The sequence below is a fragment of the Thrips palmi genome, unplaced genomic scaffold (assembly GCF_012932325.1).
Source record: "Thrips palmi isolate BJ-2018 unplaced genomic scaffold, TpBJ-2018v1 HiC_scaffold_5, whole genome shotgun sequence".
In the NCBI taxonomy this organism is placed as follows: domain Eukaryota; kingdom Metazoa; phylum Arthropoda; class Insecta; order Thysanoptera; family Thripidae; genus Thrips; species Thrips palmi.
The window spans coordinates 9,578,335-9,597,062 of record NW_023144632.1 but is presented as its reverse complement, the minus strand read 5'-3'; the positions used below and the strand labels follow the sequence as shown (position 1 = coordinate 9,597,062).

The window sequence follows — 18,728 nt, the reverse complement described above, 5'->3', positions numbered from 1 at the left end:
TGTCATGTTGTCAACGCCCCCGCCTGTTCCATCGTCCCCTCTGGCACGTAACGGACAGGGCTGCACCCGAAAGGGTAGCCCGTGTCGGCTGTCTCGCTCTCGCACGCAAGATTCTACGAGGCGGACAGAGATGGAGTATGTACACAAATGAGGGGGAGGGGAGAAGGAGGGGAAAAGGGAAGGTGAGTGATGATCCGTTGCCGTCCGTCCTGTCGGCTGCTGGTGGCCGTGTCGGTTGTAAACACAAGATTATTGAAGCTAACAGCAAGAGCTATTGAATACGAGAGGAAATGAAGACAAAATACGAAAAAATGAACGAGGCAATGGAAAGAGATGGTACTTACGTAGAAAAGAATTCAATAGGTTATAAGAGACATTGCATCTTAAACAGTGTATCAAACGAATATAACCTAAAATATTGTCCATAACATGTACATACTTATGTCTTTAATGCCTTGCGATAACAGCGGTGTCATCCCTGATGCACACCTGATTGCTATCTTGTATGACTTACTTTTATGTTCAAATTATTTCAGGTGATCCTGATGATGATTTTTTAAACCACGTGGAGACAGACTTAATTTTGCCAAAACTTGAGGACCTGAGAATCAGAAACGTAGTTTGCAAGGCAGATAAGGAAGGTAATCTTTCCAATAATTTTATGCTGTTCTGTGTTTTCCTCAAATTAATTGATCTGAAAAGATACTAATTTTGTGTTTTTTGTTCTGCACCATTACAGCTCTGGAAGCATGTCGGCAGAAATATGGATTACCCCTTTCATTTATGTGTTTCTTTGATTTTATATTTTATGGGCTGTGTATTAGCAAAGCTAGAGATTCTGAGGATATTCAAGATGATTGCATGGAAGAATATCTGGCAGTTCGTTCAAGATATAGGCTCACAAAAGATCCAGCTATGTTAAAACGACTGAAGGCCATGGTCTTCCCTCATAAACATCAACCAGATCCATCAAAAGTTTAAGGCTTACATTTCATTCGTTCTTCTTACTTGTCGTTTTGAACTCTTTCGTTGTTGTTGCCAAGAATTGTAATTATTGTAAAACATAAAATTGTCTGCCATTTTCCTTACATTGCAGTAGAATAAAGTGTTTGTGTTCTTTATCTTAAAACTATCCTAGACTTTTTTCTGGCTTAAAGGCATTGGAATTGTACTGCTGAACTTCTTTACATTATAATAAATCAATGATGACATTGACTGGGAAGTGTGAAAGCACATTTGAAAATCTCATGAATAATCCGCTTTGGACTCACAGCCCATTAAGAGGCCATGCCCTCTCGCGAGAACAAAACTCTTAAGAGTTTTTATTTTCCACCCAATATGAGATAGGAGGTCTTATGCCTTCAGCTGATTTTATCATTAGACAGAGTTAAATTTGTCACACTCGATGGACACACCATGCATGGTTTATGTTCGCACAATAGTGCAGTACGCAAAGGGCAACTCTGTGCCGTACTGGCTGGTTTTTGCGGCGAGTCCACAACCGTCTTCTCGGACTGGGGGGGGGACACACCAGTTTTTGCTGTTTTTGCCTATTCACAGGGCGGCGATTGACTTTTTGCCTACCTCTCAGGCGTCTGTTTGGGTACCAAGTGGGCTCCATGGAGTGGGGGGGGGGGGAATGTCCTTTCGCCCCCCATGCCCACCCGCTTGGCCATACGCGCATGGAGAATAGACGTCTTTTCCCTGCGTTTGCGGCCGGTAGCGGTGCGAGGCAGCGACCGCGGAAATGGGGTGCGGGGGGGGGGGGGAGAACAGCCCCCTCACCCCGAAAAGAAACGGGAGGGGGTATCATCCCCCGTTTCCAGCGATAAGACGTCACAAATTTGTGTAGGATAGCCAAATTTGAACTCAGCGTTCTCAAAAATTCGCTGACTTTCAGCTCGCTTTCGCTCGAATTTTTTGGTACTTTCGATGACTTTTAGCTAATACGCTCGCTTTTCCCCTTTTCAAATTCGATGGCTTTTGGCCCGCTTCGCACGCGTTTTACCGAGATTGGTGGCCAAACAGGGCCTCCTCCTCGTCGTCCCCCCCCCCTCTCTTTTCCCGGGTGAACGGGCGAAGAAGTACATCCGCCCGCGGTTCCTGGTGCGGGGAAAAATAACCCCTGAAACTGCGAATAGTACGCCAAAACATGTCTCTAGAATATTATTCAAATTTCGTGACATTGAGTCGGTAGCGCAAACTCTTTAAAATGCGAAAACTCGTACGCATGGTTTTCTCCGTCTGCAGTCATGGTCGTAAGGTAGGCCTCGATTATGCTGAGTGTGCTGTGTCGCGGGTGTGCTGACCGGGTACGCGACGCAAGGGACGCGCTGGCCGACGGGCCTGTCGACGGGCTGGGCTGCGTGCTCATTGCCCATGCCTCTCTCCCTCTCTCTTCCTCTCGGCCGCAACCGCACCGCCGTCGGCCTGGCCTGTGGGGCGGCCTTCCCCGAGACGCTCCGGCTGCACTTTTGGGTCTCCGTGGCATGGTGGCGACGGCGGCCCCTCGGCGGAGGGCCCGCCAGTACCCACACGACGCCCACCTCGTCCGCGTCCTCCGCGCCGCAGACAACGCCGGGGCCCCCGTCGTCGCGGAGTCTCCGCCACGCCACGCACAGGTCAATCGCTAATGGGCTGCATGGTAAGCAGGGCGCCAAGCGGCTCAGGCAATTCGAGGCAAGAAGAGCGAAGCAAAGCGTTGCCAGTGCCGGGTCTGAGTGTCGAGGTGCCGGGGGCGGCCGGCGCTTAGCTTCGACCGAGACGCGCGTTGAGGAGGCGAGTGATAAGAGAAAACGGGATAAATTGCCGTCGGTCATTTTACTGTTGCGGACGAAAAAGGAACTGAGTTCCGACGTGTGTCTCGTGTGTTCAGTCAAGTGGCGGCCGTCGGGAGTGCGCAAAAGGCCACCATTCGTTGGCAGTGGGCCACCGCCGCAAGTCGCGGAAGTGTTGACGGCGACCGATGATGGCCGGGAGGTGCCCCGAGTTGTCGAGAGTAAGTCACGCCTCCATTTCATCTTTGCGTTTGCTGTTGTGTTCCTTTTAGAACGCGTAGCCATCGCTTGGTTGTCGATGTGACTTTGAAACAGGTGGAGAAAGGGGGGGGGGGCAATCTCCCAAAACTTTTGGACGGGTCGAGCTAGTCGAGCCCCGCGATACAAACCTCTGAAGTACGCGAGTTTGATGCACGAAGGGGGTGAGGTAGGGTGGTCCAAAAAAAAATGAAGTTGCTCGGATCGTCCAACGCCGCCCGGATTTGGATTCTACATCGAAAAAAATAAAATACGTGTTTTTTCATTTTTCGAAAAAATATTTTTAGGACCTCCTCAAAGCCCTCAAAGTTTTTAACAGTGCTATTAGAAGGAAAAAATCGTAACTTGGTCATTTTTTGACCGATTTTCAAAACCGAAACGGGGATTTGTTCGTTTGTGAATGCTTATTACGAAAAAAAATATGCCCAACCCTCTTTTTGGTTTGCCTAACTTTCAGGGGCAAAAAATGACTAAATTTCGGCCCAAATTGGCAAGAATTTCCGTTTGTAGGCCGCTACAGCCACTCCAAGTCCACCTTGTCAGCATGACGGGGTGCCCCCACCACTAGGCAAGCCCCATGAACAGAAATGAGATGCCGAGTGCAATTTGCCTACCTCATAGGGGCATCAAATCGTGGATTTTTTCGAAAATCTATCAATAGTGGTGTCTCTTGGGGCCTCTGGGCACTCAGATGGGCACCCTTTCACCCGGTTCGGTACCCGCACTGCGTGATGAAAACAAACTACAGGAATTGACTGTTGAGCACCTCATGCCTACCTCTCAGGACCAGAAAAACGTAAAATTTAGAAAATTCCTTTATTTATTGATGGCTTTTCTTGTGGCCTTGCGTGGCTGCGGTTCCTCGCGCCAGCATCGTCCATTCCTATTGTTTGTTCTTATCACGTAGTGTGGGTACCGAACCGGGTGAAAGGGTGCCCATCTGAGTGCCCAGAGGCCCCAAGAGACACCACTATTGATAGATTTTCGAAAAAATCCACAATTTGATGCCCCTGTGAGGTAGGCAAATTGCACCCGGCATCTCATTTCTGTTCATGGGGCTTGCCTAGTGGTGGGGGCACCCCGCCATGCTGACAAGGTGGACTTGGAGTGGCTGTAGCGGCCTACAAACTGAAATTCTTGCCAAGTTGGGCCGAAATTTAGTCATTTTTTGCCCCTGATAGTTAGGCAAACCAAAAAGAGGGTTGGGCATATTTTTTTTCGTAATAAGCATTCACAAACGAACAAATCCCCGTTTCGTTTTTGAAAATCGGTCAAAAATTGACCAAGTTACGATTTTTTCCTGTTAATAGCACTGTTAAAAACTTTGAGAGCTTTGAGGAGGTCCTAAAAATCATTTTTTCGAAAAAGGAAAAAACACGTATTTCATTTTTTTCGATGTAGAATCCAAATCCGGGCGGCGTTGGACGATCCGAGCAACTTAATTTTTTTTGGACCACCCTAGGGTGAGGGCGCCTCTGCCAGCCCGTGAGTGCGTGAGAGTGAGAGAAGGGGGCACCAGACTCTCGTCGGTTCCACTGCGGACAAAGTGATGTGACCACCATCCTGCGCACCGGCGATGTTCAACAACATGCAATCGTTCTCCGGCGAGGCCTGGCCAGGAGGCCTGGCCAGGAGGCCTGGCGAGCGTCAGGGATTCACGCAGGCCCCCTGCATGCTTGGGGCGTTGTGACGTCCTGATGTCCCTGATTGCCGATGCCGTGGGAAATTGAAGAGACCGTCGCGTCTCGTGTCGTGTAGGGCAGCCCCACACAGCGCGTGCAAGTTTGCGGATCACATGGTCTGGTGGGACGGGATGGGTTTGCCGTGTGATATGCATTACTGCAAAGGTCACTGTTGGCCCGCCATGAACAGTCGAGAGACGGTCCCGAGAGTCGCGGGGGCGAGTCGCCAGGCCCAAGGCGAGTCGCCCTCGCGACTCGCTCTCGTTAGCTGCATATACCACAAAACCTGTCATTTTGGCTTTCTTGGCCCAGAAAAGGGGTAGTCAATGACCGTGGGCTCCCTCCAAAGTAATTGTCATTGATTCTGCTGCTATCTGCCAATGCATCGGCATCCATGGAGTTATAAGCTAGTGCAAAGGCGAGGGAATTCCTCCCCCCCCCCTCCGGGCCCCCAATGCACATAGGCAGTGGAGCATGACCTGCCTAGTGGGCAGTGCCTACCTACAAGGGTATTCATTGCAGTGCAGGTGCCTATCAAAGGGCGTTTAGAGGAAGGGGGCGATCGCGCCCCACGGACAGTGGCGGATCCAGAGTCGGCCCAAGGGGGCCGACAAAGCAGCACTTTTTGCCTACTTACAGGGGAATCGTGGTGCTTTTTGCCTCCTTTCAGCTGGCTTGGGGGGGGGGGGGGGAATTGTCCTTTTGCCTCCCCCCCTTTCCCCCCCTCTGGATCCGCTCTTGCCCACGGAGCCTTCTCCCTTCTAAAACGGTCACTGCACTAGCGGAGGGACAAAAGCGTTACGTTTAGGTTATAGCCAGGGAATACGTGATCGAGCTTACGCCGTGAAGCCGCATATTCATATTTTTCAGTGTACAGGACGACGGCGCGCTCTCTGTGCCGGCGAGACCCGCGGGGCGCGGGGCCCCAGGAAAAAATGTAAACGGCTGAAACCAGTTTGCAATGTGTTTCGAAACTGACTACAAACATAAAACACGGAAGAAACTGTATGTAAACTAACATTGACATTATTGAGGCGTTTGCATCAAGTATGAAAACCTGCCAGAACCATCCCGAAAGCAGCCAAGAAACATTTTGCCAAACTGACTACATACTGTTTCCTGCGTTTCCAAAACAGGCCATAAACACGTGGCAGCCGCGATAGGTGAACAAGGTGAACATAGGCGCCGCGCCGCCGTTCCCGTTGTCTGCGGGGAAGTCCACGGCAGGCGACTGCGTGTTCCGCACTCAGGCCGGAGCAGCAGTTGCAGCAATGATGGACACCAGGTTCTCGGTGTGCCGCAGGACTAGTGCGTCACCACGGTCGCCACCCTCACCCTCGCCATGGCGGTGGTGCCGTCGCGGCCGCTGCCGCCGGGCATCCCCGCGGACTGGGCCGGCGCGCGGAGGCTGTTCGAGGCCGCCACCAAGGGGCTCAAGTGCGGTGACCTAGTGCACGCGCGCCACGCGTCCTGCTCCAAGGCGGCCCTGGACATGCTGGGCGCTTCCCTGTTGGGCTCCGTCCGGTTCTTCTTCCCGTTCTACGTGGTGAGTGCAGCAAGTGCGGCCACCACGACTGATGCAGCATGCGCGCCTTTTGCTCCGTCTCTCTTGCTCCTTTGCCATACGCGATCCACCACGCCGGATAACGTGATCCGGGCGGGCAGAGATGTGAGAGGGACAGAGCGACGAAACGCCGTGGGCATCAACAGGCTGCAATTTGGCCAGGCAAGGCGTCGCGCTTCTCTCTCTGAGACTTAGCCAGCTTAGCCACACCCCCTTGCAGGTCCACGCCGCGATGCACAGCAAGAAGGCGCTGGCGGGCGACAAGGACTTCTACAAGGACATGGCCGTCTACTACGCGCGCTCCATCCTCTTCGGCGCCACGATGGGAACCACCTTCTGCGTGTCGAGCTGCATCATGGTGTGAGTAGAGCAGAACGTGTGGTGTTAGCGGCCGGCCTCGGCCCCTGCGCAAAAATCCTATGCCAGGTGTGGGGTTCGAACCCACGATCCCATGAAGGGAACCAGAACTTAAGTCTGGCGCCTTAGACCACTCGGCCAACCTGGCTCGCGTTCTGGGGGGTACCCAAGGGCTCTGCACTTGCTCTGCTGGGTGGGGGGTGGGTGGTGGCATCCCGAGGCGCATGGCGCATGCTCGGTGAAGGGCCTGGGGTAGCGCCGGGGGTAGCGCCGGGATTCGCGATCTGCGATCCGAGTCCGATCCGCGAGTCGCTCGTGCAGCATCGGCTTCATGTCGGCACGCAGCTGCACACGGGCCGGGCCGGGGCGGCCGCCGGGCGGGGAGCGGCTCGGACGGTCCGGGACCCTCCCCTGGTATCTCCTGCAGGCTGATGGCGAGCGCTTTCGCCGCTGTCTCTCATGCACTCATTGGGCCTCCCGTGGAAGTGCGTGAGAGAGACAGGGCGACCAAGCACCGAAGCACTGTGCGGAATCGCTCTGCTTTCTCCGTCGCTCCCACAAGTGCGCCGGGAGTGCGACAGAGAGAGCAGGTCGCCGGCCGACGCCGGGATGCCTGCAGGGCGTCGCAGCGCGACGGTTTACTTCCTCCCCTCCCCCCTTCGGCGCGCGGCGTCGGCGTCACTGCCAGTCCGCGGCGGAGCTGGCGAGCTGGGTGCAGCACGGCGTCGCGACGCGTGGCGACGGTTAGCTCCACCGCGACGCTACGCGACGCCAAGCACCACGCGCCACTCCCCCACCCTCCCCACCCCACTCCACCCCGAGCCGGGCAGAGCCATGGGCCATGGCTCGGCCGTCGGAACATCAACCAACACACAACTGATTCAACATGTTTCCCGTTTCCAGGCGGCTGGTGGGAGGTTTCGCGTTCTGGACCGCGCTGCTCGTTCCGGGCTCAATCTCCGGGCTCTCCATCGCCGTCGAGCACATCTACAGACGCCGCATCGTCATGAACACGTTTTACAACATGGTGCGTCAATGCAGCATTCCCCGTCCCGTCCGCTCGACATAGACAATGTTCCTCTCTGCCACTGTGCTCGCCTTGATCTCGACGGTCGTGTTGCAGACGCTGGACTACCTCTACCTGCGAGCGCAAGTCGCGGGGCTGGTGCGCAGGACTGCCGCGGCAGAGACGGCCGCCTTCATGGCCCTCAACGGCCTGCTCCTGTACCTGCTGCACAAGGCGGGCTCGAAGAAAAGGTCGACGCCCGTTTTCTGGTTCGCAAGTTTGTCTCTGTTCATTTTATTTGCCTTGAATGGCATTGCCCAAATGTTTGAGCCCACCGTTTAATGTACTTTTCTTTCTTTTATCATTCGAAAAAATAATGCGAAAAACAGGTTTTTTATTCCCGATGGAGAAAGATCAGATCAAAGTAATGAACCTAAGAGAATATGTCCAGTTCCACACAAGGGGACTTGCTGGGAATCAGCAGTGCAGGTTGTTCATGCTGGACGTGGACATTTAGCTCCATTGTCTTCCTTTATGTACCTAAGCCCCTTTTTTTCTTCTTTCAGGCAACAGCAAAATATTCTGCGGTAGCAGCGGCCCTGCAAGCCTTGCGGGTCGTGATGAACAGAGGAGGCCAGATTGCAAAGTCTCCTAATGTTTTTTTCAGTCACTTTCTATCTAGGAAAACAGCTGCTGGCATCGCCTCCTTAGGGGGATACGTCCTCTTGTACAAGGTCAGTCTGAAACAGTGGCGTGCGCAAGGGGGTCATGCCCCCCCCCCTCTTTGACCAGTAGACAGCCGCCTGGAAGGTAGGCAAATTGCGTCACTTTCCCGCTGTAAGTGAGCCAATAGCATGGCCTGACACCCCACCCCCCCGCTCAAAATTTTTGCGCACGCCACTGGTCTGAAAGGCCTTTCCTCTGAAGGCTCTGTCTGCGTACCGAGTGTTTCGCACGTCCCTCTTTCTGACCACGAAGACAAAGAGCATCATCCCCATCCTCAGAGGCCGAAGGTCTACCCACGTTGTTGCCTACTACCTTGCAGGCCTTGCAGGCCTCGTCCAGCGGCGCACCGGTGTGGAGAAGGTTGCCTACCCGAGGACACCGCCCTGCCCTACGTTACCCCTAGTAACCCTTACCTACCCCCTCTGGGGGACGTAGGGCTCTGTGCCCCCCCCCCCCGTCACGCGCAACACGTAAAGGCACAGATAGGCCACCCGCTGCACTGAGGTGGGGTGTCTTTGGAGTCTATGGTTCACTGTCAAATAACACGAATCTTGAACCAGGTCTTTCCGTTGTTCCAAAGGTTGTGCGCTGTGTGCTAGGGGTGCGCCAAGGGGCGGACATGTGCCACCACAGCGCTGTGGCAGGGCTTATTGCAGGCTCAGCTTATTGGCTGCAGCCCAATACCACAATCCTCTCCTCAGCTCTTATTGCAATTATCAGAGTTAGTATTTACACAAATTTGTTTGATTTTTACTGTTTCCACAGAATAACGGTAACAATTTGCCCACTGTCTATTTCAGTTGCTGCTAGACTACTTGCCACGGAGAGCTGAGATATTAGTTAAATGGCCTATGCCAGAGCTTCTATTTGCTCTTTGCAACGGTATTTTAATCCATGCACGTTGTATGGATATGGCACATTGTCCAAAGTTTATTGTTCACATGCTGGATACTGCAACTCGGAACAGGTCAGTGTAAAAAATAAAATAAGCACTGAGTTTCTTTTCCTGTTTTGATGAAAATGGACTAAAGCACCAGAGCCACATCAAATGTCTGTCTTCTTGTCATTGCTCTTAGTTTGTTTTTCCTTACCATCCAAAGCTTAACTTTGTCTCTCTTTCACAGATCACAAATCATCTATGATGCTTACATGCAACAAGTGAATAGAATTCAGTTTCACAAACAAAATCATACATAAAAAAGTTCACAATGGAATTTTTCTTTAAAAACTGTGATATACTGTGAGATACTCAAATTATGGCTCTTCAAGTTACAATTTTATGGATAAGACAGATGTTAAAAGTATAGAGATGCTATTGGTTACATGCCAAATGTTTTATTTTGTCAGCCTACAAATTTGTACATTTGCTTCAGTATCATTTTCCCACAATTCCCCTTACCGCCCTTCCTTGTATTCAGGCCATTTACTACGTGAGTGAATGTACTTATGGTTACTTAACCAAGCTCTATGGATGATTATAATTTAAACCAAGTCCAATTCATTTTAAGAAAATTGTCCATACACAAAGAGCCATATGGAAAGAAACCAAAAATGAACAGACATTAAAAAGAAAACAAAAAACATTTCAGCTTGGAAGAAACATGGTCATTAATAAATGTCAAAATTTTATCAAAACCCCAAATTACCTAAACAGACACACATCTCTCTTTCTACCAGACTTTTACTGAACATACCACTTTGAAATGGAGAACACTCTTTATTGATGAAAAACAAGTTCTCTTGTTTCTTTGAGGGACACCATGCTTTCAATTGACATGCTGATCATACATGAAATAGAATGTCCATGTTTCTCTGAAGGCCATTATTGGAAGCACATATGCAGAAAGACCAGGGAGAGAAGAAAATCACAAAACATAATTGCAATATCATGTCAAAAATTGTACCCCCTAAAAACCCTTGGAAAAAAAACTTTCTCAGGGTGACAATCAACTTGGTCGAATGAAGTCATTATATGATATTCTCTGGCGTCTGTTCCATGGAGAACTTCCTAGCAGCAATTGAAAGTAAACAGATACAAGCGAAAAGTTCTTTGGGAGTTCAACACTAGGACTTTGACCTCACCACATGTTGATACTAAAATAAAAGTATCACAGAAATCTTAAAGTAAAAGAGGGTTGCTAGATTTCTAAGGTAGAACTAGATCAAGCACAAAGCTGGTGCTTGGAAGGCCCGGTGGTAGTCATTAGGGTTCATAATTTCGATCCGCCATACAAGTTATTGCAACCTGTTCCCATGGCACCTGGCACCTGATGCAGCAGGTTCATTGTACTAGTACAATACACAAACATTTCAGTGCAATTAAAAGAAGAAGAAACTGTAGTCAGTCAAAGCAACGTTTGCCCCTGGAGCAATAGACCTAACAATGACTCCGATTTCATCAAAGCTTGCATTGATGACGCGATAGAAAAAGAGGAACTTGATAGCATCTTATAAATACATGAATATGCACTTCCAAAATAAAGGACAACTTCTACCCCGAATCCTTCTCAAGAAAATATAGCGTTCTCCCTTACATTCAAGGACCAATCGTAAAATACCTGAAAACTAACCAAGGCTGAACACAATAAAGAATTGTCAAACTATAAGATGCAAGAGCCTGAAAGAATATTCCATTAACCTTAACATCCAGACTCAAATGATGAAATAACATCAGATAGCATGGTAAGACAGAAGGAAATTTGATTCGAACACCTGTTGATATGCAGGAAACAGGTTAGAAACAATCTGGCCAACACATGTAATGTCATTTCTACTATAAAAAAAGAATAACATCAACTTTTCACTTATAAGTTAGTTTTATTATTATTACACTAAAACATTCACACAACACAGCACAACCCAGATGGAGAGCCTTCAATGCCTGTACAGGGTGTCTACAAAGTGGAAAAATGAAACAAAATCCTGATTTCATTTAAAAAAAAAAGGACTAATTAACATCTAAAGTGAAGATTTTAGGCATATTTGATAATATAGAGCTCTGAGCTACATCAAAATGAGGAGAAAAGAGAGGTAAGAGAGCTACTTTCATAAAACAAAACAAATAAATTAAATAATTGTTTCAATTCCTTTTTTAAAAAGAGGCAAAATAAATTTGCACATTTGTAGTAGGAGCAGTCGTAAACTTTAAAATTGCTTCATTCCTGCAGACACCCTTAACTTATCACTTTGTACAGCTGTGTGCATTCTAAAAACTATACAAATGAGTTGAGACTTGTTCATACTATATACACCAAACGAATCATAAAGGGTTGCTCCAAATTGTTACAATTAGAATAAAATACCTCAACTTCCTTGACACCATCACATTTAAACTTTCGCAGGTCATGAAAACTTTGTACAGCATGACAGCAGTCACTCTGGGGTGAATTGAATACCTTGACCTTCCACAGCTGTACAAAATAATGACAAAGTACATGTACAAGCTGCTGATTGCACAAAATCCACTTCCAACAGCTTATTCAGGCATTTGTACTGGACTCCATGATTTTGGCACACTTTAATGCAAGACTGCTGTGGCATGTTGACAAAAACTTAAACAAAGGAAACAAAATGAAACATATTTCACAAGTAACAAAGAGAAATACATGCTTTAAATAAATAAATAATAAAAATGGAAAATCTACAGGTCCTTTAAAAAAATAAAATTCAAGGAGCCAAATAACAGACCGATATAACAAGTCTGTAAAGATACAATTAATTGAATAGAAAGATAAAATAAAATTGTGGCCCACAAAAAGAGGCTTGTCAATAAACTTTAAGGACCTTAAGGAAATACTAATGAAAAATGAAAGGTCAACGTGGACAGGCGCCAGAGCATGTCATAGATGATGACAAAAAAATACCAAATACATGCAAAATAAATTTTTTTTGAGGAAAAAACGAAAAGCAAGTGTTTTTTTTCCGAACATACCAAATCAGTCCCACAAATAATATCTGTACTGGGTGCCTGAATAAGCGTGGGCACAGGGTATACCATACTTGTAGGCTGTAATTCACTTGCAGAAGGTGTAAAATCCAATTACATTGAAAAACTGATCATGGATCAAAAGCCACATTATCACTAAAGAGCCCCATGAAAGATGAGGATCTCAACTGAAGCTTTGATTTTCATGACAATCTTCAAGAAAGGAAACCCAGACAAGAAATGAGAGGCTGTAAGTGAAAAAAGTAAGAACAACTTCATTATGAAAGTACCATACAGGCATAAATTTACGGCCACTTGAAAGTCAGAACTTGACTACCAATTAGAGTTCATTAAAAATTGGAGTTGGGCCACAGGTAGTCTTACTTCACAAATATACGATAAATGAACGTCTAATTTGAACTCCAAATGGCTGTAAACGAAAGAAAGGGAAGTAAACAACTCCATTCAGAAAGATGACTTTCATAATAAGTCTTCAAAATGCCACCATTGGCAACATTGGTATAATCAACTTTGGAATGATTATTCCATGTAGGTTTGGTTCACTCACCAACAGCTAATAACATTAAACATTTATAAAAATAAGCATGATCCTATTCAATTAACAGTATGTAATATACAAAAGACAGAAAGAACTAAATACAAGTGAATTAACAGGATACTTTGTAATACAGTATACGAAACAAGCACGCATCACCTAGGAAGCTTCTGGTTTTAAGCAAAACCAGAGGCTGTCAATAGCAGAAAATTAATTGGTGAAAGGTGAATCTACAGTACACAAACCAGTCTTCTGTTCCTTGACATCTACATTTAAGTTGCTAGGAGTTACTTTTTCCAGTGCCTCTGTCCTGGGAAACAATCAGAACTTCTGAACATGTCGTACAAGCAAAATAAAGCATGCACTTCATAGATGTGCCTCTGAATGAGCTAACTGATGGACTGATGTGTGGGTCATTTTAACAGGGAAATCTGATGGTTTCCCTCACTCCTCCCAACTCATCAAATGCCAATCCACCTTAAATCACACCATATTCTATCACTGGCACACTAGGTGAACAGACCGAGGGAATATTATAAATGGGTAACAGGTTCTGAGAATAGAGGTGATTGGAGTGATAGGAAATGTTTCACAACCAACAAGTCCAATTATGTTTAAAAGAGCTTCATTTTAAAAAACAATCCAGAAGGCAGCAATTTCAGGCAAAGAAAAGTACAATGCCAAGAGGGCAATAAGGAATTTTAAATTAATTTGAGCAAATCTGATTATGTAGTTAACAATGATTTGTCAAAATTGCAAAACAGAATTCAAAATAAATTGCGGTGTTTACAATTTTACTCATTCTTCTTTGAAGTTCATCGCCATAGACAGTTGGTTTGAGGTTTGAGGACTTCCTTCTCTAATGCCACTGGTCCAGTGCAGTTACACTCCAACTCGTATTTAATGTTAATTTACATTACATTAAGAATCAGAAACATGAATCATCGACAATCCAGCTCATGGCAGAGTGCACATGCCAGCGCACTGAAACACACACACACTCAGACACTATTTCATAAATCAGTTTCAGATGATGTACAATGTCCATCATGAGAGACGTGCACGTTTATGTACAGGAGTCAATAAATCACCATTGCTGTCATCTTCATCTTCATCGTCAGAATCTCCTTCATAGTCAACCAGTCCCTGCAGAAAACAGGAAACAATTCGTTATGAAGCCATTCCTGGTTTAGGTGCTGAAAAAGTGTGCAGAACAAATGATGTTCTTACCTTTTTGAACTTGTCTGAAGGAGAAGCATTTAGAGGGGAGCTGCTTACTGAATTAGTCATGCTCATGTTATTGTTCATAGCCTTGCTTGGGCTGGTTGTAAGTTTGCTCGGATTCGCCTCGTTCTTTTTGTCCACAAGTTTAGCTTGAAAATTAAAGAAAAGGCAAACATTATTTATTGTGAAAGAAGAAGAGTCACAGCCAAATTTTCAATCCATAAACAAACAGTCTCTAACCAAGAGTAGAATTGAGGTCAGAGTCCAATTTTTTGGTAAGAATATCTGCATCTGGGCCTGGTACAACTGAATCCTCCTCAAAGTCTTCTTCTTCATTAAACCACATTTCTTCCTCCTCTTCCAGCTGCCGCTGGTCTCGGCGGTATCGATTGTTTCTCAGAATTGAGGGCACACTATTTTTTCACCCAGGTAAAGAAAAGAAAATAAGATTAAATTCTACAAAAACTCTCCTTAAATTTTAAACAAAGTATGAGTACCAGGGCCCTTACCTATCTAAGGACGGCCGATCTCGATCCTTTAACTTATCAAGGTGTTGGTCGTACCTCATCTTTAGAGACTTGAATGTTTGCACGTAGTCAATATCATCCAAAACTTTACTAAAATTCTCTACTACATGAATACACAACGTCTTGATATCCTCCTGAAACCAAAACATAAAACCCTGTTAGGATGTTCTTCCAAGAAAGAAACCATATCAATACATAGTTGAGGATAGCTTACCAGTTTGATGAACTCAAACATCTCAAGAATTGCAGAATCCAATAAATTGTATCTGCCATTGTTCCTAATAAAAGCATCAATTACAGGGGCAAAAAGATTACCCTTTGTGATATAACGATTGTAGAATTCGTCCTTCAGGGCTATTATTTTTCTCATAAATCTCAATGAACAAAGCACCAAAAATGTGTGAGTAGATTTCATAAGAACAAGGATTCTTCTAAGTAGATCTTTTGAAAGAATGCAATTCTTTATGTGGTAGGTGTGGTGCTCAACACAAAATGAGAGCAACTCGAGAATAAGTCCTAGTAGCTGCACGGTCTGGTAATCTTCTTTAGCAGGCCAATCTGAAAGAGTGTTGGTAAGAAGAGGACCTGAAAACATGTAAACAAAAAAATGTTTTAATGTTGCACCTGACAAATAACATAACAGCTAAGCACATGCTAACATACCAATCAATATATTGACACTGTGCTTGTAGAAATAGTTCAAGAAATCTGTCTTCTCTGATTTATTGAGAGATGCCATCATATTTTCTGGGTCAAGGAGGATTCTCAACACCCCCATGAGCTGGACAGCACCACCCAATTCAGAGTCAGTGTCACAGATCATCTGGTCTATGAGAACATTCAGCAACATTTGATCCTGTTGAATAAATATGTTTTTACATTAAACAATATTACAAATGGAAGCACAAGAGAGAACCAACTGTTACTGAATGGACAAACCTCATCTGTAGAATTAGCCTGCTGCAAGGTGTAGTCCCTTACAAAAGAAGGGTTGAATTCAACAATATATGTTAAAATATCTATTGATGCTGACTTTGTTTGTGTATCATCGGAAGTCAATGTAATTTCTAAAGCAGAAAGAATTCCTAGAGAAGTGAGTGTCTGCAGAAACAGAATATTAGTTATTGATTTTGTGACAGATTTTACTTCAACAATCCATTAATATACAACAATCAAACCTTGTAGAATAATTCTTTTCCCTGTGGTTGAAGGTTTTGAGAAAAGTTGCAAAACTCTTTCAAGAAAAGTACTAAGTCACGTCTCTTTGATTCCTCTGTTGACTCATCAGTAAGATGGCCAAAAAGCTCAGTGAGAAATTTTTCATCATCCTAAAAACAAGGTTTTAAAAATAAGGAAATGCTAGGTTTTCTTCCCCAAGTACAAGTGGTGCCTGAGTCTCAAACAACATTAATGTTATTAGTATTACCTGAATCAATGTAACTATTTCAACCTTATTGAAAAATATGAAACTTGATAATGTTGAAAACATATTGTCTTCAAAGACTGATGGTGTTGGGAGCACTACATCTTGAATGTATTGTACTCTATACGTTTGGTGAATTTTTGCTAAGAGATCAGCATTTGAGATAGGAATTACTTCTTTAAACCTGGAAATGGTTGAAATTATTTTTTAGTACAAATGGGTGTGACACAAATATATAAATGTAAAATATGATTGGCAACTGAGCTGACCTGGCCAGTTCTTTCAGGTACTCTCTATGTTTTTTTGGTGTAGGTGATGAAGGATCGTACTCAAGACATCCTACGACATCAAATATAGAATCGTCTAGGCGGAAAAAAGACCCACATTAGAAACACTTGTAAAATATACAATTTCTATGATGTAAATCACTGCCTTTAGATCTCACCTCCAAACATAACTTCAAACAAAGCATTCTTGTTCAGAAGAAATATGTTCTTGAACACTTCATACAAATAGTGCAGCCCCTCAATGTTATCAAGATCTTCGCACATATGGAATAGATTGAGCAGTTTACGGATGTACCCTTCCGTTTCAATTGCAACGGACAGCTTTTCTTTCCTCATGGGGGATGTGAGACAGCTGCTAACAACCTAAAATTTAAAAAATTAATTTTAAGTAAGTGACGTTAATCAGTGGTAAATAAGCACAGAAAGTGGTTTCTTGTAGGATACTGAAAAAAAAAGAGTCCAGGTCAAAACAAGAGCAAATACAAACCTCATTTATTTCTTCCAATCTGCTAAGCTCACAAGGAGGAAGGTCAATTGGAGGAGCAGAATCAGACATTTCATCGAACCGCTCATCTTCACTTTCTTCTACTATGTCCTGTGTTATTTCAACGGAAGGATCTTTCCCCTGAACCTAGATCAACATTTAAGATTACACATAGAAAACCTGCCATAAAGATAAAAAATAATACAAAAAAAGGAAGTTTTAACAAACCTGACAGATTTTTTCCCAGATTTCATCACAGCCTGCCTTCTCTTGAAAACTGAGGGCAAGGTCAAAATTATCACCTTCTGACCAGACAATTAATGTGTCCTGTACTCAAATCAGAGGGAAAAAAATATTAAAATTTCAGTTTAAACTGCAGATTTTAACTGCCACCTATAAAATGTCGATCTATACTGACCTGTTGTTTTTGGTAGGCAGTGTCCGGCTGAATTTTGGACTCCAGGAGGAGCGAACCTTACATGAGAAATAAAAGATGATTAGAAATGTCCAGTAGGAAGCCCAGAATAAAAGTGATACAATTTGTGATTATATTTACCATCAGATTCTGCCCTAACAAGTAACGAAATTCCTTTAAGTCTGTCAACATATGAAGATGAGACATGACCTGTCCCACGGTCATCCCATTGCCTATCCGCATTGAGCGCGTAGAGTTTTACGCGCCTACGAGTGTCCGTCATCTCCTTGTTTAACTATGCACAAACATTGATCTGCAACAATGGAAGATATCTTGTCAATAAAAAGGCTGTGATGACAAACAAGTCACAGCAATTAAGAAATTGTTCAATTATTCATCAAAGAAGATTGAAAAAAATGGCATTGGAATATTGATTTCTTATTTTGAAAGGTACCTAACCAATAAATAACAAAGTGAGAGAAATTTGAGTCAATCCTGAGAGTAAAAATTTTGATACCAGACTGCAAAATTTGTTTACCACATTTTGAATAAAGAAACTTAGTAAAAATATGCCGCTTGGAAAAGTCAAGATAAATTAAAGAAGGTTGATGTACAACACAGAAGCTGACATTAGTTGAATAGCCTTGACTAGGGTAAATTCAGAGAAATGGTCAACAAAAATTTGGAAATCTACGATTAAAATACAAAAAATCCACACAACAGTGACGTCGACTGACTATCTAAGTTACTCTAGTGAAGTTGAAATACAGGAAAAGTATGACATTTGTTTACTAAACACGGTGTCAGCCAAGGGCACGTACGCGGACAGCAGACCTTGGGAAGCTCTCTCAAGACCGGCGACGTCCAAAATGCTTCTGATGTGCACATCCACAAGTTGATGGAAGCAAATTGGATAGTTTAATACACTAATCGCAAATCTAACACAGTAAAGCTTGAGCTCCAAGGGAAAAAACTTTTAAAACTGCTTGTCTGACTCAGTAGACGGCAGAAAGCGACCATTGCCTTGAAAACCACAGGTTAAGTAGGGTCCGGCTTCGTAACGCTTGCCTCAACAAACCCGAGTATAAAATTCCAAATAACAAACAATCATACTGTGCGACCAAACTAGTACAAAACCGACAATTTGAGGACTCAAAATTCAACGAAAAAGAAATTAACCACAACAAAGAGTACCGCAACATAAAATCAATAAGAGGAGGACGGCACACAGCTACACGCATGAACCTCTCGCACAAAGAAAAGCACAGAATCTTAGAGATACCTAAAAGTCATAATCCATTCATTACGTGTTGAAATCTTCTTGGAAATTGTATATTAGACTCTACTTTCATATCTGGGTTATTACTACGCCATTTTGGATTTAATAACAACGCTGCACGGGGTTTACACGGACGTCACTACGGACTTCGATTTTAGGGCTAGGGGAGGTTTCGTCTTCTCCGGCCAGGGTTTGGTTGGTCCGCTGTCCGCTGCTAGAGGCAGCGCTTCCGCTGGAG

General features: G+C 44.9%; 3 protein-coding genes and 1 non-coding gene across 7 annotated transcripts; 2 read left to right on the top strand and 2 right to left on the bottom strand.

The window, feature by feature from the left end:
* The first annotated feature begins 174 nt into the window (after window positions 1-174).
* Window positions 175-1,132, top strand: LOC117650526. Its single transcript, XM_034394012.1, has 3 exons — window positions 175-336; window positions 537-641; window positions 740-1,132. The coding sequence occupies exons 1-3, from the start codon at window positions 291-293 to the stop codon at window positions 979-981; spliced, it is 393 nt and encodes a 130-aa protein (XP_034249903.1). The 5' UTR covers window positions 175-290; the 3' UTR covers window positions 982-1,132.
* Window positions 1,133-2,644: 1,512 nt separating this feature from the next.
* On the top strand, window positions 2,645-9,692 carry LOC117650264. 2 transcript variants are annotated; one of them, XM_034393539.1, is made up of 10 exons: window positions 2,645-2,778; window positions 2,876-2,998; window positions 6,502-6,641; window positions 7,542-7,665; window positions 7,762-7,913; window positions 8,034-8,133; window positions 8,211-8,378; window positions 8,951-9,091; window positions 9,171-9,337; window positions 9,495-9,634. In XM_034393539.1, exons 2-10 carry the CDS (start codon window positions 2,966-2,968, stop codon window positions 9,565-9,567), a joined length of 1,098 nt encoding a protein of 365 aa, XP_034249430.1. In that variant the 5' UTR covers window positions 2,645-2,778; window positions 2,876-2,965; the 3' UTR covers window positions 9,568-9,634. The 2 variants fall into 2 exon arrangements, with proteins under 2 accessions (XP_034249430.1, XP_034249429.1); XM_034393538.1 differs by adding an exon at window positions 6,021-6,263 and having other exon boundaries at window positions 2,667-2,998; window positions 9,495-9,692.
* Window positions 6,702-6,786, bottom strand: Trnal-uaa. Its single transcript has one exon. It is a non-coding gene; the product is annotated as a tRNA-Leu (tRNA).
* Window positions 9,686-18,672, bottom strand: LOC117650263 (serine/threonine-protein phosphatase 4 regulatory subunit 3). 3 transcript variants are annotated; one of them, XM_034393535.1, is made up of 16 exons: window positions 18,494-18,671; window positions 17,353-17,524; window positions 17,215-17,270; window positions 17,025-17,123; window positions 16,800-16,943; window positions 16,471-16,675; window positions 16,295-16,388; window positions 16,029-16,209; window positions 15,781-15,930; window positions 15,542-15,703; window positions 15,266-15,458; window positions 14,817-15,187; window positions 14,585-14,736; window positions 14,316-14,488; window positions 14,082-14,224; window positions 9,686-13,997 (listed from the first exon to the last, which is right to left on the bottom strand). In XM_034393535.1, the coding sequence occupies exons 2-16, from the start codon at window positions 17,492-17,494 to the stop codon at window positions 13,899-13,901; spliced, it is 2,364 nt and encodes a 787-aa protein (XP_034249426.1). In that variant the 5' UTR covers window positions 17,495-17,524; window positions 18,494-18,671; the 3' UTR covers window positions 9,686-13,898. The 3 variants fall into 3 exon arrangements, with proteins under 3 accessions (XP_034249426.1, XP_034249428.1, XP_034249427.1); XM_034393537.1 differs by having other exon boundaries at window positions 13,856-13,997; window positions 14,585-14,733; window positions 18,494-18,672; XM_034393536.1 differs by having other exon boundaries at window positions 13,856-13,997; window positions 18,519-18,663.
* Window positions 18,673-18,728: the final 56 nt, after the last annotated feature.

Bases quoted from the DNA above. Each gene is read 5' to 3' on its own strand.
- LOC117650263 (XM_034393535.1), bottom strand. From the start codon at position 17,494: ATGACGGACACTCGTAGGCGCGTAAAACTCTACGCGCTCAATGCGGAT. The intron at 14,489-14,584 runs GTAAGGGCCCTG...GTGAAAAAATAG, and splicing joins GATCGGCCGTCCTTAGATAG to TGTGCCCTCAATTCTGAGAA. The intron at 14,225-14,315 runs GTTAGAGACTGT...TTAATTTTCAAG, and splicing joins TGACCTCAATTCTACTCTTG to CTAAACTTGTGGACAAAAAG.
- LOC117650264 (XM_034393538.1), top strand. From the start codon at position 6,060: ATGGCGGTGGTGCCGTCGCGGCCGCTGCCGCCGGGCATCCCCGCGGAC. The intron at 6,264-6,501 runs GTGAGTGCAGCA...ACCCCCTTGCAG, and splicing joins TCTTCTTCCCGTTCTACGTG to GTCCACGCCGCGATGCACAG. The intron at 6,642-7,541 runs GTGAGTAGAGCA...TCCCGTTTCCAG, and splicing joins GTGTCGAGCTGCATCATGGT to GCGGCTGGTGGGAGGTTTCG.
- LOC117650526 (XM_034394012.1), top strand. From the start codon at position 291: ATGAAGACAAAATACGAAAAAATGAACGAGGCAATGGAAAGAGATG. The intron at 337-536 runs GTACTTACGTAG...AAATTATTTCAG, and splicing joins CGAGGCAATGGAAAGAGATG to GTGATCCTGATGATGATTTT. The intron at 642-739 runs GTAATCTTTCCA...GCACCATTACAG, and splicing joins TTGCAAGGCAGATAAGGAAG to CTCTGGAAGCATGTCGGCAG.